The following is an 18,044-nucleotide window of genomic DNA, read 5'->3' as shown; positions in this document are numbered from 1 at the left end:
ATGTTCCTACAATTATGTAACTACAAACGATAGCATTACTGCACTTATGTTACTAGTTATTTAACTACAAACACTAATATTGCTGCAGTTAGGTAACAATTACAACATTACTTCAATTTGAAATACAATTATGTAACAATTACAATACAGTACAACTATGCACAGTACAATACAATTATGTAACAATTACAATATTAATTTAAAATGCAATTAAGTAACAGTTACAATATTACTTTGATTAAATAATACAATTATGTAACATATACATTCATACAATGTAACTACAATGTTCCTGCAATTCTGTATTACCAGAATCATCATATAAGTTAAGTGTAACATTAGGCATTGCTATAGGCATAACACCATATGTAATGTAAAGACCTAGCAGTACTACCATTGCATAAATAAATACGTGTGTCTGTTTTACAATTGTGCTACAATGTACTACAATGTGCCAATTTTTGTACTACAATGTTTTATACAATATTCTGTATTCAGTTTTACTACAATGTATTTACTCCATTATACATGCAATGTATTACTACAATGTGTTATGTTTCTACAATATTATGTCTGTACAATATTGTCCATTCATCCATCCATCCATCATCCAATTCTACGTTGCCCCATGAGAAGCGTAGAAGCCCGGGGCTAGGCAACTTGGTCCCGACATTTAAGATGAGAGTGACCAGCCTCACTCATCCCTGAGTGGCACTACATGAGCAATAACCCCAACCACCCTTTGGAAATAAACCTTCACCGGTTCAATCCGACTGGAGTGCTGTAATTACCCACTAAACTACCAGGTGCCATAATTTGGTTATATGGTTACCACTCAGCGTAGTAAATGGTTTCCTGGTGTACAAGAAACCATTAGGCTTGTTACTCAGTGTTGAGTCATCCATAGGCAGAAGGAAGAGGAAAGAATGAAAGAAAGAAAGACAAAAGAGGGAGTGTAAAGTCACCCGTAGGCAGAAGGACGAGGAAAGAACGAAGTAAAGAAAGACAGAAGAGGAAGGAAGGAATGGAGAGAGGATGGTGAGCGCCCCCACCTGCCACATGAATATTATATCTCTACAATATTATAATGAATACTATGTATTAATAGATTAGAATTGATTGCTACATGCTGTCATAGGTTTGCCAGCAGGGCTTGACCGAGCGATGTCAGGACTCTGAAGTATTGTAATACAATATATGATAGTTAGTAGCATACATATGTAATCTAGAGGTTAAGTCAAAGTCATGGCTAGGGCCTTGAGGAAGTGACGTTCGCACTCTCTCTCAGCGGGAATGCTACATACAGCACAATAGGCCACAAACAGCACCTCGAGACGCCTGATAGGAAAGTCCCCCAGAGTCGAGAAAATTCAGCTCAACCGTTCAGTACACGTGACACAAGCTCTCCTATACGAGAGAGAAGGAATTAGGAGGTAGAAGGAGACAGAGGAGCTAAAAAGTGGGGTCTAGACTCTAGAGAGAGAAACACGATGGGGTAAAAAAGCAGGCTCGCGAAGTTAGCAAACATAAAATGCACTCACCTCCATACACTATTGTGAGACATACTTAGTGTAAATTTTGAGATATCCCGTTTTGAAGAAATGAACTACAAACTACAAACCCCAGTATTAATCTCTATCTTTCTCCTGCCATAGACTGCTGTTCAGCAGCCCACCATCCTTCTTGCGATGGTTATGAAGCGAATTGAAGGACGTTTGTCCAGGCAGTGAAGCCAGGTTATATCAATGTCACCACGTGAAGGCGGCCGTTTAAAGCACCGCAGAGTACCACATGTAAGCAGTGTCTTGGCTTCTACATTAATTTCGATGTCTAGAACAAAAAAAAAAAAAAAAAAAAAAAAAAAAAATCCACACACTTTTACTCGTCACTGCTGATCTCAAGGTTACTGTGCCTACTCAAGCTAATGTATCTCCTTGCAGTATTTCCTCGCAATGTCGTATTTCCCTGCTGTAATTTCTTACGATATTGCATTTTCTTGCTGTGCATCCTTGTGATATTATATGTCCCGTCTGTACAGTAATGTATTTTCCAGCTGTACAATACTTTATTACCCCGCTGTACAACACTGTATTTTCCTGCTTTACGATGTTAAGTCCCCCACTCAAGGAATGTAAGTAAATACAAAGTCCGGTGCCATGTTGTTGATATGTATTTACACAACTACTGAATAGATCTTGCCCCTAACACACAACCTCTGTATCTGCCCACAAAAGTCGGTGCGCTCCTGCTGTTTCTCTGCAAGACAATCTGTTAGCGGAAGTCAGACTGTGGCTAGACCTTAGGTAAGGGAAAATGGTTACGTAACCCTTCAAAACACTTACATACTACTGGTCTAAGGGTGATCACAAATTTCCCCCTCCGCTATGGAAAAGTGTGTCTCTTGACACAATGAAGCAAGGTTTATATAAGTAGTTTAGTTATACTGTGAGGTCGAGAAATAAATGAGTAATATAGCAAAGGTGTAACGGGGTATGGAAGATATTGTAGTTAGCTTTTTTTCTACAGGGGAGTAAAATAATAAAAACTGTAGAATGCTGCTATAAGCAGCTGGAGCCAAGAAAGAATGACATACAATATTTACAGTACATTGCCATGTTAAAATGAAATGAAACGGCAGAATTGTTATTGGGTGTCAAGTTTGAGGGTAATCATTTAATAATTCAATGAGTAAACAATAATTATAGTATTTGTGGGAACAACATAGTCTATTTTGCTTCACCAGTTCACAGCTGAAGTCCATTTTAAAGGGCTAGTATTGAAAACTATAGTAATATGTGGAATAATGAACATATAGTAGTTGATTACACAATAGTTGATTTCACAAGAACAGTCTTTGAGAGTGATATCTTTTAGTCACTAACTAACTTCCACACTCTTTTTACTCTTTTCTGATTTCTGCGGTATCTTTCTTCATGTTATTCATTCACAATTCACTTTCTTACTATTTTCACTTTCTTACTATTTTCACTTACAACTGGTTCATTTGGTATCTTTTTATCATTTTACTAAACTTTCATTTACTATTCTGAATTGGCATCTTTCCACTTATTTACAATTATCATTCCTTGAGTACCAAGTTACATGATCTTTACACCTTCAGTAGACACACTGAGTGTCACTAGGAACTGCCAGTTTCAAGGTCTTGTGTTGCCGCACTAATCTTGTTGCAATGTGGATCTCATGAAGTCTTTTGTCCATTCACTTAACACCTCCGTAAAGTATGCAAATAGTAACAAAAAATCGAATAAGAGAAATTGCCAATAGGGAAAACACAAAGATTATATGTATCCATGAACGGTTAACAGGCAAAGAAAACTGATCCGTAACAAAATCAGTTTCATTAAGAAAATCCAACGAGCATAGGTTGTCTGATGTAATAGAGAGACTGTCAGCAAACAGACGGAATGTCACATTAATGGGTTGAAAGATTTCATATTTGTGGGAGCGAAGTGCAAAGTGATGATGAGTAGCATAAGCAACCACAGATTCTGATTTTACAGTACAGTAATCAGGGGCCTTATAGACACTGAACGAACAGGAGTTCCAGGAGAAATAATACTAATAGAGATGGGGGCACTGAACAAGAAAAATCGGATGTGGTTCATATGCTCATGGTGCACTGGGAGCTTGGAGGCTGGAACGACGGAAGAGAAAGACTTTTACTAACCAAGGCAGATCCACAGGGAGCAACGCTACTAAGAAAGATTGTCAGGGGACAGGCAGAACAAAGTTGAGAGTTAGATATGAACGCACATCTGCTGAGATCACTGGAGGATGTGAAAGCAACAGAGACATGACGATGGGATGGATGGAAAAAGATGCCTATAACAAGGAATTATTGTACCAGAAAGGAAAAGGAATGATGTTGAAGAGACCGAATGTGATTGAAGAAAGGAGAGGGTTATGAATAACAATTTCTTTAGTGAGGAAAGTGTCCTCAAGTACTGGGTAGTAGTATTCTAAGGAGGAGAAGGAAAGCAGTGGAGACAAGTCAGAAGTGGAGGGAGCCCATTCAAATACAGAGCAGAGATCATAGGTCGGTACTAGGTGTGCAGTGAGACGATCACCAACAACATCAACTTTACGTCGCCTCTCGAGCCAACCAAAGCCCTCCCCCCACCCTCTCTCTCTCTCTCTCTCTCTCTTTCTCTCCTGTATTTTTAGATATACAGTAATTCGTTTAGTGAGAAGGTGTCCTATAATTCTTATTCAGTCGCCAAAGAAGTTTATTCAGCTAAGTTAGACGTTAGAGCTCCCTAACACCTTTTCCTAAGTGATTAATTGCGTTAATCACACCTAACTGTTCTCTGTTACATAAATCCTCCCAGTATCGCCACACTCTGCTTAAATTACGTACAAATGAGTATTAACAAGCCATATTCAAAATAAATCGCAAAGGAAGAGGTGTTAGGGGGTTTCTTTAACCAATCAGATTACAAGCTCAAGGGTGGTATTCTCGCCAGTTCAGGAACCTCCGTCACAGGTTTCCCTAAGCGATTAATTTTGTTTGTTAAACCACAGCGTCCTTTCTGTTAATAAATCTTTCCAGTATCGCCATACTCTGCGTAAGTAAAGTACAAAAGGATATTACCTAGCCATATCCAAAAATGAATCGCTAAGGAAGAGGTGTTAGGGAGCTTCCTTAATCAACGAAAGAATATGCTGGTGCGGTTAAGTATAGAGATTTTTAACCCTTTCAGCACGAGAGGTCTAGCTTAAGCCGTACACACACACACACACACACACACACACACACACACACACACACACACACACACACACACACACACACACACACACACACAAATGTCACTGACCTAAAGGATTTAAGTTGAAGAAAATAGTTTCACTAACGAGAGAGAGAGAGAGAGAGAGAGAGAGAGAGAGAGAGAGAGAGAGAGAGAGAGAGAGAGTCGGCATCGTAGTAAAGGAGGTGAACCGATGATGACTTTTAAGATGACTTCATGATTTTCACTGGTCATTTTATATTTACCTGTAGTAATACCTACAGGAAGTGAGACCCTGTTGAAGTCACTGCCTGCTGAAGTAGAATATATCTGCCGAATTATTTATATTTCAAATACCTACCTGCTGATTTTCCTACCCCCTGAACTGGCTGTATGATCATCTCCTGAAGTGAATGTAGAACTGCTGAAATATCCGGTTAGGTGAGCACTGGCTGGGGTGAATCTGCTCAAAAACACGTCCTCTTCAGCGCATCTGCTCAAGTTCGTCCACTGGAGTTATCGTCTGCCAATATAAATGTCTGCTGAAATGTCTGAATGTTGATACGAAACTGCTGAAGTGCTTGCGTGCTGAAGTGTATGTCTACCTGCTGATTTGCCTGTCCGTCTTACTACTTGTCTGCTAAGAGGAATGTCTGCTGAAGTACTTGCCAGCTGAAATATATTTATTGAAGTGCCTGCTTGCTGAGAAAAATATACAGAAGTGCTAAAATGACTACCTGCGTATCTTCTGAAATGACTGTCTGCCTTTTAAAATAGGTACATGCTGATTTACTGATGTTTCTTTGAATTGAAAACTTGCCTGCTGAATTAAATGCCCTCTTATCTACAGAAGTAAGTGTTTCCTGAAATGGAGAGAGTGTCTGTCTGCTGAAAGAAGCGCCTATCATTTGTGTCTGCTGAAGAGGATGAAGACTGAAGTGAAATTAGTGACAACTGAAGTAAGAGCCTAATAGTGTCTGCTTTCTAAACTGAATCAAGTTCCTGCTTGAACAACCGTCTGCATGATTTTCGAAGCGTCTGCCTTCTAAATAAAATGAATACCTGCTGAAATAAGGGACTAATTACTTACTAAAGTGTCTGCTTGTTGATGTTAGTGCCGACGTGCTACAGTAAGTGTCGGCCTAGATCTTGAAATGTCTACCTGGTAAAGTACACGAAGTCCCTGCTGAAATAGGTGGGTGCCTATTTAATGAAGTGTTTTTCTGCTGAAATAAGTGCCTGGTTATATTGTCATATTATCTGTCTGCTGAAATGATTCCCATCTGAAATAAGTGCATTCTAAAGCACAGTGTCTGTTTGCCTGAAAAATGAGTATCTACCTATCTTCTGATGTTTCTCTACCAGACAAAGCGTACATGATTGGTGGCGTACCTACTGAAATACCTGCCTGCTGGAACGATGTGTCTGCTGAAATGTCTGCTTATTTACTGAACTCCCTACCTACTAAAGTGTTAAAAGTGTAAGAGTTTGCCTTTCTACCTTCTCACAAAGTGCTTGCTCCATATAGGTCACGGAGGAGGAGGAGAAGGTGGAGGAGAAGAAGGAGGAGATGGAAGAAGAAAGAGAAGACGAAGGTATAATTATCATCTTGTGGTTTCCTTCCTCGTACCGGCCGTCTTGGCGTGGCCTTGAACCCCTTCCAGACGAACCAGCATCTCCCTCCATGTATATAAGGCGCTCGGTTCACTCCTCAGAATCATTCCTGTCACTCTCCCGCCTTGACAACCATCTCAGGAATCATTTTCCTGCCTCCAGCTACCCACAACAGCATACGGACAACTCTCATCCTCTCAACATTAGATAACATAATTATTCCCCTCAGCATTTACAGCATATTTTCCCCGAGCATTTAGTCACCTGAGCATACTCCTTCACATAGAAATCCAGATAGCGCTCATCACAATATTTAGGACAATACTTTTCCTCTCAGCATTCATAGTCAACATACATAGGTCTCTGATTGAACCTGGACTAAGGAAGTCAGAACTAGCAGAAATCTATCTACAATTTTTAAAAATATTTCCATAGGAATCCTTCAATAATTTTCAGTTATCAGCTTCGTAGGTCCAATAAGAGCTGAGAGGATGAGGATGAGAGCGCAACTGCTACTCATGGCCGGTGAGATAACAGATATTTTCTTTTTTTCTTTTTTGAGCAGCCAAAGCGAGCGCGAGCACACTACTTCTGCCCAAAGTTTGATGTGTAAATTCTTGTTCCGTAAGGCTTGTAAATTTCCCTGTCTAAGGAATACCAAAAATTTACTTTCTTTTTGGCCAAAAATTGATTTCTTCTCAACGAAAAATCTGCTCGCTTCTTAATACAAAAACCAATAATTTGCTTTTTTCTCAACCAAAAATTTGGTCTCTTCTCATGTTAATATTTGCCCTTTTCTCAACCAGGAATGTGCTCTCTTCTCTGCAAAAATTTGCTTTCATCTCTGCCAGTCTTCTTTCTTTTTTCAACCAATAATGTGCATTCTTCTCAACCAAAATTTACTTTTCTTTTCAACCCAAAATCTGTTTTTCTCAGCAAAGAAATTCGCATTTCTCAATCAAAAATGTACTTTCTTCTCAGCCAGTAATTTTCTTCGTCTTTCAAAAAAAAAAAAAAAAAAAAAATCCTCTTAACCAAAAATTTATCTCTCTTGTCTGTCTAAAATATACTTTCTTCTCAGTCAAAAATATGCTCTCTTCTCAACCAAAAGTTTGCTTTATTTTCATCCGAGAATTTGGTCTCCTCTTGACTAAAATTTTGCTTTCTTCTCAGCCAAAAATTTGCTTTCCTCTCAATGGAAAAATTACTTTCCTCTCAGTCAAAAACTTTGACTTTTTTCTTAGCTATTAAACCAATCGTGGTATGTCATATTTTGAAATTATCATGAAAATTGCCTTCTATTTATACCAGGATATATCCCCAAAAGAGTCAAATTGTGGACAAATCGCGACAAAAATATTTAAGCTTGGCAAAAGCAGAGCATTAAATCTGTTTGTCTGTCTGTCTGTCTGTCCGTCTCTCTCTCTCTCTCTCTCTCTCTCTCTCTCTCTCTCTCTCTCAGTTATTGGGTCAATCATGGCTTGTCGTTCCTTTCAAAAATTGTCATGAAAACTGTCTTCCATTGGTACCAGGCATACTCTAGGCTATCAATACCAGAGTTCACGGTAGAGAGAGAGAGAAAAAAAAATAGCATCACGTTACATTCCATACTGAAACACAAGCGCAAGTAAACCCGAATAATTTCTCAATGGACACAAAATATAAATAGCGCGTGTCAAGTAACATAAACATGAGTTATATCAAAAATTGTTTGGTAATGACAGACACAAGAAAGTAAATACAAGGTAGCAGAGGCACAAAAATTAAAGAGTATCGAGTAATGTCTGCGACTGTAAGAGAAGCTGGAGTTAAAGCAATTTGTCCGGAAAAGCAGACAGAAAAAATAATAACCTATCAAACAGTTTCTGCCACTGATAGACTAGCTGGAGTTAAACAAATAGTGTCTGAGAGATATAGACAAGCAATTAACAGTGTGAAGTAATGTCTGCCAATGAAAGACAAACGGGAGTTAAAACAAATTATCATCAATTCATGTTCATCATCCACACATTCTCGTCACCGTCGTCTCGTGGTCTGTCTTTTCGTCTTCCTTCTCTCACACTCATCAAGTCCTCCTTGGTAACTCTTACTCCCGCATAAAGACAGGACTTCTGGTATATTTTCCTGCATTTTTTCACCTTTACTGTACATTACCTGTCTTACTCCTGCCGCATTGTTCTGGTGAAATGCGGGTAGTTTCTGATTTCTCTGATTTATCGTGGGAGAGGATCGTTCAAACCGAGTTCAATATTTGTTTACCTATACTTCAGTTCACCGAGCCTTGCACCATCAGTGATTCCCTCAACACCTGTAGCACCGGTAAAGGTCCTCAGTACTGGATATACCATTTTGTATTGCCTTATTACAGTGGTTCTCAAGGTAATAAATAGAGGTTAACGTACTGAAAAGGATTTACATCAACACCACAGGGGGACGAAGGGGGAGGCGGTGGCTCAATCAGTAGAGAGTTGGCCTAGAGTCCTAACGGACCCGGGTTCAAATCCTGCTGGAGCAGGGAACAGTTTACGGATATGAATTTCCTAAATATCAGACTTTACTGACCTACAAGAAGAACCGCCGACATGTCGAAAAAATACCCCCGCTAATACCAATACACCAGTCCTGTATGAGACAGCCCTAGCATGTATTCAGTATGGACGGTGGGTGTTAGCGCCGAGGTGGTGACATGTAGAGGTGTACGGTACGTAGGAGGACTACTGGGCCTTGAAAGCAGGCTGTGAAGCCTATGCCCAGAGTCGGTCACATAAAAAAAAAAAAAAAAAAAAAAAAAAGACGTTGAGGACAAAACTGACGGTGCCAAACTTGGTGAAATGGAGTGTAATCAGTTTCTCATTATTTTCTTTACTTTGGGAACACTTGATATTAATATTGCTCTTTCCTATAATACTGACACTTGTGCTCTTTTTTTAACAATCATACTCGTCTGTGGTATGAATAAGAGATAAGTACAATAAATAAATTTAAATGTTTGGAAAAGAAGCAGGAGAAACATCACCACTCCTCCTCCCCCCTCCCATAAATGGGGTACGAGGGATCCACAGTCATATAGAGAAACACTTAACCAGTAGGACTAGCCTTATATATTCTCTGATCATCATATTCCATGTATAATGACGGACAGGAATTAGGTAATAAACCACTTCTCGCAAATCTGGGGTGTTAGAAACATCCAACTCTTAGAGTTTTATTGTCAGTGTTGCACCTTATGATTCTCTAGTATGTTACTGATGGTGAGGGCGCCTTCATGTGGTGGCACTGATGTAATAGGGTAACTCCACTTCCCAGTTATGCAAGCGTCCCCAATTTCCCTCCCTATCCCCTGAAAGGAGAAGGATCGACTGCAGGAAAAGGGCAACTTTAAGCCTGCAGTCCACCGGGTTCAAATTTCAGATGAACCTGGGCTGACAAGAAACTCGAAGGAAAATATAAAGAGCACAGACGAGTATGTTGAGGTGCAATATCCGAAATAAATCACTGAGGAAGAAGTGCTACGACATCACCTATACCAGAGATTATATTGGTGATGATGAAGATGATGATGATGACGAAGAGAAGGTGGAGGAGGAGGAGAAGGAAGAGGAAGATGACGAAGATGAGGAGAAGGATGACGATAATGATGATGATGATGATGACTAGGAGGAGGTGGAGGAGAAGGAGTAGGAGGAGGAGGAAGAAAAAGAAGGTGATGATGATGACAGTGATGAATTGTTTCTTCTTCCTCAGTCTCAGTGGCCAGTTCTGTTGCCATCAACCTCCATTATTTGGCTCCCACTAACGGCTCCAACGGTGGATATGGAAGGAGAAACGGGGTCAACGGTAATTCAGTCAACGGTAATGGATTTAATGGTAACAGCGCGAATGGTAACAGTTTCAACGGTAACGGGAGAAACGGTTACAACGGAGGAACTGGCTATAGTGGAAATAGGGTTATCAACGATAATGGAATAAACGAAATCAACGGCAGTGGAGTCAACGGAATCAGTGACATCAACAGTAATGGGTACAATGGCATCAATGGAATTAATGGCAACAGAGTCACCGGTATCAACGGAGTCAATGGCAACAGCATAAAGGGCATTAACGGAATCAATGGCCTTGGCAACGGCAGAGCAATTTTTAACGGCTTCAGTGGTAATGGCATCAACGGTTTCGTGGACCCCATCACAGCGTTGAGTTCTGCAATCGGTGGGGATGGCGTTGCAGGTGTGGACTACCCCATCCTTGCCTCTGTGCCCCTGACTGGCTTCACCTGCGCCAACACACAGTACCCCGGATACTATGCCGACACCGCTCCTGAGGCTGGATGTCAGGTGAGAATAGACTGTGACATAATATGTCCTGGTACTGTATCTACCCTCTAAGGTTTTTATGACAGTTATGCTTGTTTAGTTCAGTGCTCCGGGCTCAGTGAATATACCTTACAATTTCCTGGATATTATTCCGGCACTGCTCCTGAGACTGGAAGTTATGTGGGAATACACTGTTTAGTATTGCTTCGTGGCACTGTATTTACTGTTTAAGATCTTTATACGAAATACCTACACCATTCACTACTCTGGGTTCACCTACATCAGTACACAGTACCCGAAAGCCTTATACTGACGCCTCTCCCTTTGCTGGTTTTCAGGTAAAGATAAATCTTTTGTTTCTTGGCAAAGGCCTTTATGTCTACTATCTTAGACTTGTATGCTTATTTCGTATTGGCTTGATGTCAGAGAAGAGATATATACCCATGTCTTGCCTGTTACTCCAGGTCTCCTTATTCTTGCATTACTACCCAGGATCTTATACTTCTTCATCATTTTCCCAAGTTTTGTCCTATTTACTTATGTCGCTATAGCCTTATTCTACATCCCTTGGTTTCTACTCTCATCTCATTAGCCATGGTTTTTTTATTCTTACCCATTTCCCATATCTTCCCTGATTATCCTGATCTCTGTATCTCTCCTCCTCTACTCAAAATCTTTTCATTTGTCACCATTTTCTTCAACCTTTCTCTTATTTGCCCCAGTACTCTTTACTCCACTTCTACTTCCCCGTTTTTATAATCATTGTTCATTTTCACAGGTTTTGTCATAGTTACCCAGATCCTTTTTGTTATGTTATCTCAAGTCTATCTACCCTTGCCGTATTGCTGTATTATTCCAGATCTCTTTTACCCAGCTCTTTTACTCCACATAATTTAATCAGTCCCAATTTCTATCGGTTTTGCTTCATTTACAAAGTCTTTGTAACCCAGTTTTACTTCCGAGAGGCCTTTTCTCCTTTCCTATTTAACCGCATTTCTGTACTCTCGCCATTTTAAGTAAGCTTTTTACACTTATTTAATACCCAAGGTTTTTAAAAACTACCATTTCTTCAGGTTTTGCTCTGTTAAATGTGGTCTCTTTACTCCTCTTCTGGTGCTGCTGGAGAAGGACGCCTTCACGTGGTTGTACCGATGTAATATGTTCGATTATACAAACGTCTCTCACATTCCTCTCTATCCCACGATGGGAGAATGATAGACTGTAGATTGAGGGAAACTTCACTTACTGTCCACCAGGTTGATGTTTCAAATGAACCTGTGGCTACAACAATAACTACAGCTGCAACCCCTGTTCTTGCTTCCCCAGGTCTTCCACATCTGCCAAGCCGACGGACGCATGCACTCCTTCCTCTGTCCCAACTGTACTGTTTTCAGCCAACAGTACTTTGTATGTGACTGGTGGTACAACATCGACTGCGCCAATGCCCCTAGCTTCTACGGTCTCAACGCCAACACTGGTGTCGTTAACGGTATCAACGGTGTCAACGGTATTGTTAACGGCTTAGGTAACGGATACTCATGCTCACTTAATGGTAACGGCATCAACGATGTAAATGACAACGGTTTCGTCAGCTGTGTAAATGGCAACGGTGTCAATGGTGTTAATGGCAAAGGCTTCAACGGTGTTAATGGCAACGGTGTTAACGGGGTCTATGATGTAAATGACAACGGTGTCAACGGTGTAAATGGCAATGGTTACGTCAATGGTGTAAATGTCAACGGTGTCAACGGTGTAAATGGCAATGGTTACATCAATGGTCTAAATGGCAACGGTGTCAACGATGTAAATGGCAACGGGGTCAACGGTGTAAATGGCAATGGTGTCAATGGTGTAAATGGCAATAGTTACATCAATGGTTTTAATGCCAAAGCTAACGACATCGTTAACGGATACACAAACGGAGATAATGGTAATGGGTACACTAATGCAGTCAGCGGAAATGGCTTCACCAACGGCGGCAACCGAAATGGCAACGGTTTTATCAACGGTGTTAATGGGAATGGCTACATCAACGGTATTAACGGCGTTTATGGCAATGGTTTCATCAACGGTGTCAATGGCAACGGTATCACCACTGGCGTTAACGGTTTCACTAACGGTATTAACGGTAATGGCTTTAGCAACAGTGTGAATGGCAACAGAAATGGACTCATCAATGGCAACGGTGGACGTCCTGTTAATGGCTTGTACCTGACTCCAAGGTTTTAGAAGACTCTGTATTGTTCTTCTGTACCCTGCGGAGACTAGGGATTTAGCAGCTTTCACGTGGCGATTTATTTTTCATATGAAACCTCATTTGTTTCAGTCTGGTGACATTATTTTTCAGTGCATTCTCGCTGCCTTCAGAAAAAGTTGTTAATCTTAGGGGGAAAAGGCTTTTAATTATATAAATTTAATACGTCATAGCACTAAAGATATTAGTATATCTTAGCATACTGTATCTAACATGGATATAGGCTACCTCCATAACATACCATAATAGACCCTACTCTAAGTTATATACTAATGAAAATATAATTATAAAGCAGTGGCAAGGCACAGCCAAACCGTCCCCGGCAGTCATTTTAGTGCTGATGTATAAACACAAGATATCTATTCAAAAATGTCACATATAAATTTTGTAGTAATTCAGGTGAAAATTGACTATTTTATGCCCAATTGAAATTTTATGCCTGACCCATCTGACATTGACTCCCCTATTGCTAACTGGGGGGTGGCCTGCCTGATGTAATGAGAGTTTTTTTTTTTTTTTTTTTTTTTTTTTTTTTTTAAAGGCTTCAGCCAGGGCTTTGGCCCAGTTTCGTCCAAACTTTAATCAGGTGATGAGAAGGTCATAGCCCATCATCTCTGTAATTTTAGTCAAAGTCGCACCAGCAGTTTATTTTTGTATTTTAAGTTGTTAACAGACAGACAGACGGATGGACGGACAAACAAACAAACCGAGTGAAAACAATATTCATCCCCGGGTCCCTCCGGGGCGGGGACTGGAAAGAAGGGAATATCACCGCCTCATATATAAAGCTAAATTTCCATGGGGAATTGCCAGAAAAGTCCTGAAACCAACGTGAAATGTGGTCTTTTATGTGCACCTCGCTTTCCTCTTTGCGTGCTAGAGATTCTCACTGGTTCATTCGTCTGCCTTGAGCATTGATTGTGTAAGCAGAGGTTGGCCTTTTTCACGCATATTCCTAGGTTTCATATTACCTTTTCTCCAGTAATTTATTACGTATTATTCGCCTTTAATAGCCTGTTTACTGTGTTCTTCACTTTAATATGTCCTTCATGTTAATATTATTTAAGATATAAATAATATTTATTAGCTTACAAAGGCGAATTACGCAAAATGAAAGAGGCAAATAACATGCAAGAGCGTCCTAAGGTGTAAAATGAAGATTAAATCGCTAAGACGAAAGTGTTGGGGAATATACACCATCGAGAATAAGGCTCCGTAACACGAACTAACGCCACTCCGCTTCTTTGAACAATATATTCAACCAAAAGACTTCGTCAAGAATCGCACTGTATATATTTTTGGTAGAATTATTAGCTCTTCTATCAGGCTACCAGTGCACTAACTCTGCCTTTTGTATGTATATATATTTTTCTTATTAATATTTATTGTTTAGCTGTTACAGTTTCCATGCTGATATAGTAATACACATATGTTTGAATTTATATATGAGGATGGAAGAGATTATGAAAGTCAGTTGAGAAAAACAAGCAATACTATTAAAACAGTTGATTACAAGGCTACCAACCAGGCTGCATGTCAAGTGAGAATGTAATGTGAAATACCGTGTATTGGCACTGTATCTACTGTGTAAAGTCTACATGGTGGTTAGGCGTATTACTACAGTATGCCGAGCTCAGCAATAATACCAACCAGCTAACATCATACTGCATGATCTTCCCAGGTACCTCTTTTCTTATCCTCCATTTTATTTTTGTATTGATGTGTGAGAAATAAACATATTTTGCGGAGTGTACTGTGTGTCTTTACCTAATCCTTAAACTTTTACTTGGTCTGAAATTACCATCTCTCCATGCTGAACGCTGAGCTGTAACAGTCGCTTAACACTGGCATGCGATGCTGATCACGAAGTTCTATGGAAAAACGTAGACTATAGTGTCAGATTTTTCCGCCATTGAACTACATGAAAAACGCCACAAAAGAATGAAAATCTGAGCCAATTCAAGGTAAAAAAGAGTCTGCTTCTTAAATCAAGGTCTAAACTACCAGGCATATCATTTGCATACAAAATTATACTTCCTACTATAACGTGGCTTGTATATTGTGTAAAGAAACTCACTAACATGTCTTCCTTTGCTTTTTTTATTTAAATTTCTGCATAATATACTTTTAAAGTTATTTACGCAAAATATAGAAATACTGAATGGATTAATGTGACAAAGAAAGGTGTAATAAACAAACTTAATATCTTGCGACAGGGCTATTCAAATACATCAAAGTAAGGCCTGATTATAAAACTCAGATTGATGGAAGGGCCATTCATTTATTTTATCTCCATTTTTTCCACAATATAAACACATATACATAGAACGAAATGAAGTTATTCATATATAATATGCTTTTACATTTTTAGCCAACTACATAAAAATAAATATGTAACATTTTTGTTTTGTTTGTTTATTTGTTTGTATGCATTCTTCCGAGTCTGTCAGACGGCCAATGAAAAAGGCCTCAAGGGTCAGATTTGGCCCACGGGCCGGCAGTTGAATAGCCCTGGCTGAGGAAAAGGTGTTATGGAGCTTCCTTTACCAGCGAGAATACAGGACACTGAGTGTGTGGGATCCAAAAACAGGGGCAGGAAAATAACTGATAAACTGAGTGTGCAGTGAAATGGAGCATACTGTACATTTTTTTTTTTTTCATTTTTCACTTAGGAATCGAAAATTCTGTGATCCATTTTTCATTCCTTAATGTCACAGTAAAGTAAATAAATAAGCTAATAAATAAAAAAATAAATAAATAAAAATTAAATAATAATAATAATAATAATAATAATAATAATAATAATAATATCAATAATAATAATAATAATAATAATAATAATTATTATTATTATTATAATGGAGATGATGATGATGCACATATAAATCTTGGGGAATTACGTCATCATGCTGATTTCAGCTGGATTGACGAACTTTGCACATGTGTTTGCATTGCTTCATGCCTTCATTTCAACCCTTGATGAGTTCTTTAGCTTCTACACCATCTCTCTGCTTCAGTCACTCAGTTACCATGCATATTCGTGACTTACCACATTCCATTCATTCTGACAGTCTTACTATCCCTATATATACATCCTTACCATAACCCTCTAGTTCTTTCCAATCTCTGTAAATGACCATATCATCTACGCAAACGCTCTTTTGCTTTCACTTACTCCATTTCTACTATGGATCTAATGTCTCCTACCCCGTTCCATTGCATGAAACTCACACGCCCTCCTTGGCAGCTGTTCAGCAGCCCACCATCCTTTTTCCGGTGGATATGAAGCGAATTGGAGGACGTTTGTCCAGGCAGTGAAGCCAGGTTTTATCAATGCTACCACGTGAAGGCGGCCGTTTAAAGCACCGCAGAGTACCTTATGTAAGCAGTGTCTTGGCTTCTACATTAATTTCACTGTCAATAGCAGAAAAAAATAAGAAAGGGAAAAAGACCACACTCACACTTTTACCCCAGTCACTGCTGATCTCAGGGTTACTGTGCCTAAAGCTATTGTATTTCCTTGCTGTATTTCCTAACTATATCGTATTTCTCTGCTGTAATTTCTTACGATATTGCATTTTCTTGCTGTACATCCTTATTTTATTGTATGTCCCGTCTGTACATTAAAATATTTTCCAGCTATACAATACTTTATTACCCCGCTGTAAAACACTGTATTTTCCTGCTTTACGGTGTTAAGTTCCCACTCAAGGAATGTAAGTGAATACAAAGTCCGGTGCCATGTTGCTGATATGTATTTACACAACTACTGCATAGGTCTTGCCCCTAACACACAACCTCTGTATCTGCCCACAAAAGTCGGTGCGCTCCTGCTGTTTCTCTGCAAGACAATCTGTTAGCGGAAGTCAGACTGTGGCTAGACCTTAGGTAAGGGAAAATGGTTACGTAACCCTTCAAAACACTTACATACTACTGGTCTAAGGGTGATCACAAATTTCCCCCTCCGCTATGGAAAAGTGTCTCTTGACACAATGAAGCAAGGTTTATATAAGTAGTTTAGTTATACTGTGAGGTCGAGAAATAAATGAGTAATATAGCAAAGGTGTAACGGGGTATGGAAGATATTGTAGTTAGCTTTTTTTCTACAGGGGAGTAAAATAATAAAAAATGCAGAATGCTGCTATAAGCAGCTGGATCCAAGAATGAATGACATACAATATTTACAGTACATTGCCATGTTAGAATGAAATGAAACGGCAGAATTGTTATTGGGTGTCAAGTTTGAGGGTAATCATTTAATAATTCAATGAGTAAACAATAATTATACTATTTGTGGGAACAACATAGTCTATTTTGCTTCACCAGTTCACAGCTGAAGTCCATTTTAAAGGGATAGTATTGAAAACTATAGTAATATGTGGAATAATGAACATATAGTAGTTGATTACACAATAGTTGATTTCACAAGAACAGTCTTTGAGAGCGATATCTCTTAGTCACTAACTAACTTCCACTCCCTTGTTTTCTTTTCTGATTTCTACGGTATCTTTCTTCATGTTATTCATTCATAATTCACAGTTTATGTCTGTATCACCCTCTACTTTTTTTTTTTTTTTCCGTTGTTACTATTCTCACTTAGAACTGGTTCACTTGATATGTTTTTATCATATTACTTAACTTACATTATTTATTCTGAATTGGCATCTTTCCACTTATTTACAATTGTCATTCCTTGAGTACCAAGTTACATGATCTTTACACCTTCAGCAGTCACACTGAGTGTCACTAAGAACTGCCAGTTTCAAGGTCTTGTGGGTGCCGCACTAATCTTGTTGCAATGTGGATCTCATGAAGTGTTTTGTCCATTCACTTAACACCTCTGTAAAGTATGCAAATAGTAACAAAAAATCCAATAAGAGAATTTGCCAATAGGGAAAACACAAAGATTATATGTATCCATGAACGGTTAACAGGCAAAGAAAACTGATCTGTAACAAAATCAGTTTCATTAAGAAAATCCAACGAGCATAGGTTGTCTGATGTAACAGAGAGACTGTCAGCAAACAGACGGAATGTCACATTAATGGGTTGAAAGATTTCATATTTGTGGGAGCGAAGTGCAAAGTGATGATGTGTAGCATAAGCAACCACAGATTC

The 18,044-nt window shown here is 39.2% G+C and overlaps 1 protein-coding gene across 1 annotated transcript; it reads left to right on the top strand.

The window, feature by feature from the left end:
• The first annotated feature begins 2,106 nt into the window (after positions 1-2,106).
• Positions 2,107-12,901, top strand: LOC145395845 (uncharacterized). The gene is made up of 3 exons (XM_080269374.1): positions 2,107-2,131; positions 10,107-10,693; positions 11,999-12,901. Exons 1-3 carry the CDS (start codon positions 2,107-2,109, stop codon positions 12,899-12,901), a joined length of 1,515 nt encoding a protein of 504 aa, XP_080125500.1.
• Positions 12,902-18,044: the final 5,143 nt, after the last annotated feature.

This window comes from Coenobita brevimanus, chromosome 33 (genome assembly GCF_032717465.1).
Source record: "Coenobita brevimanus isolate Jiangsu-jjx chromosome 33, ASM3271746v2, whole genome shotgun sequence".
NCBI classification, from domain to species: Eukaryota; Metazoa; Arthropoda; class Malacostraca; order Decapoda; family Coenobitidae; genus Coenobita; species Coenobita brevimanus.
Note: the sequence above shows the minus strand (reverse complement) of the source record. Positions and strands in the feature narration are given on the sequence as shown.

Excerpts from the sequence above, each read along its gene's own strand:
- LOC145395845 (XM_080269374.1), top strand. The coding sequence starts at position 2,107 with ATGTTAAGTCCCCCACTCAAGGAAT. Across the intron at positions 2,132-10,106 it reads AAGTCCCCCACTCAAGGAAT|TCTCAGTGGCCAGTTCTGTT; the intron begins GTAAGTAAATAC and ends CTTCTTCCTCAG. Across the intron at positions 10,694-11,998 it reads CTCCTGAGGCTGGATGTCAG|GTCTTCCACATCTGCCAAGC; the intron begins GTGAGAATAGAC and ends TTGCTTCCCCAG.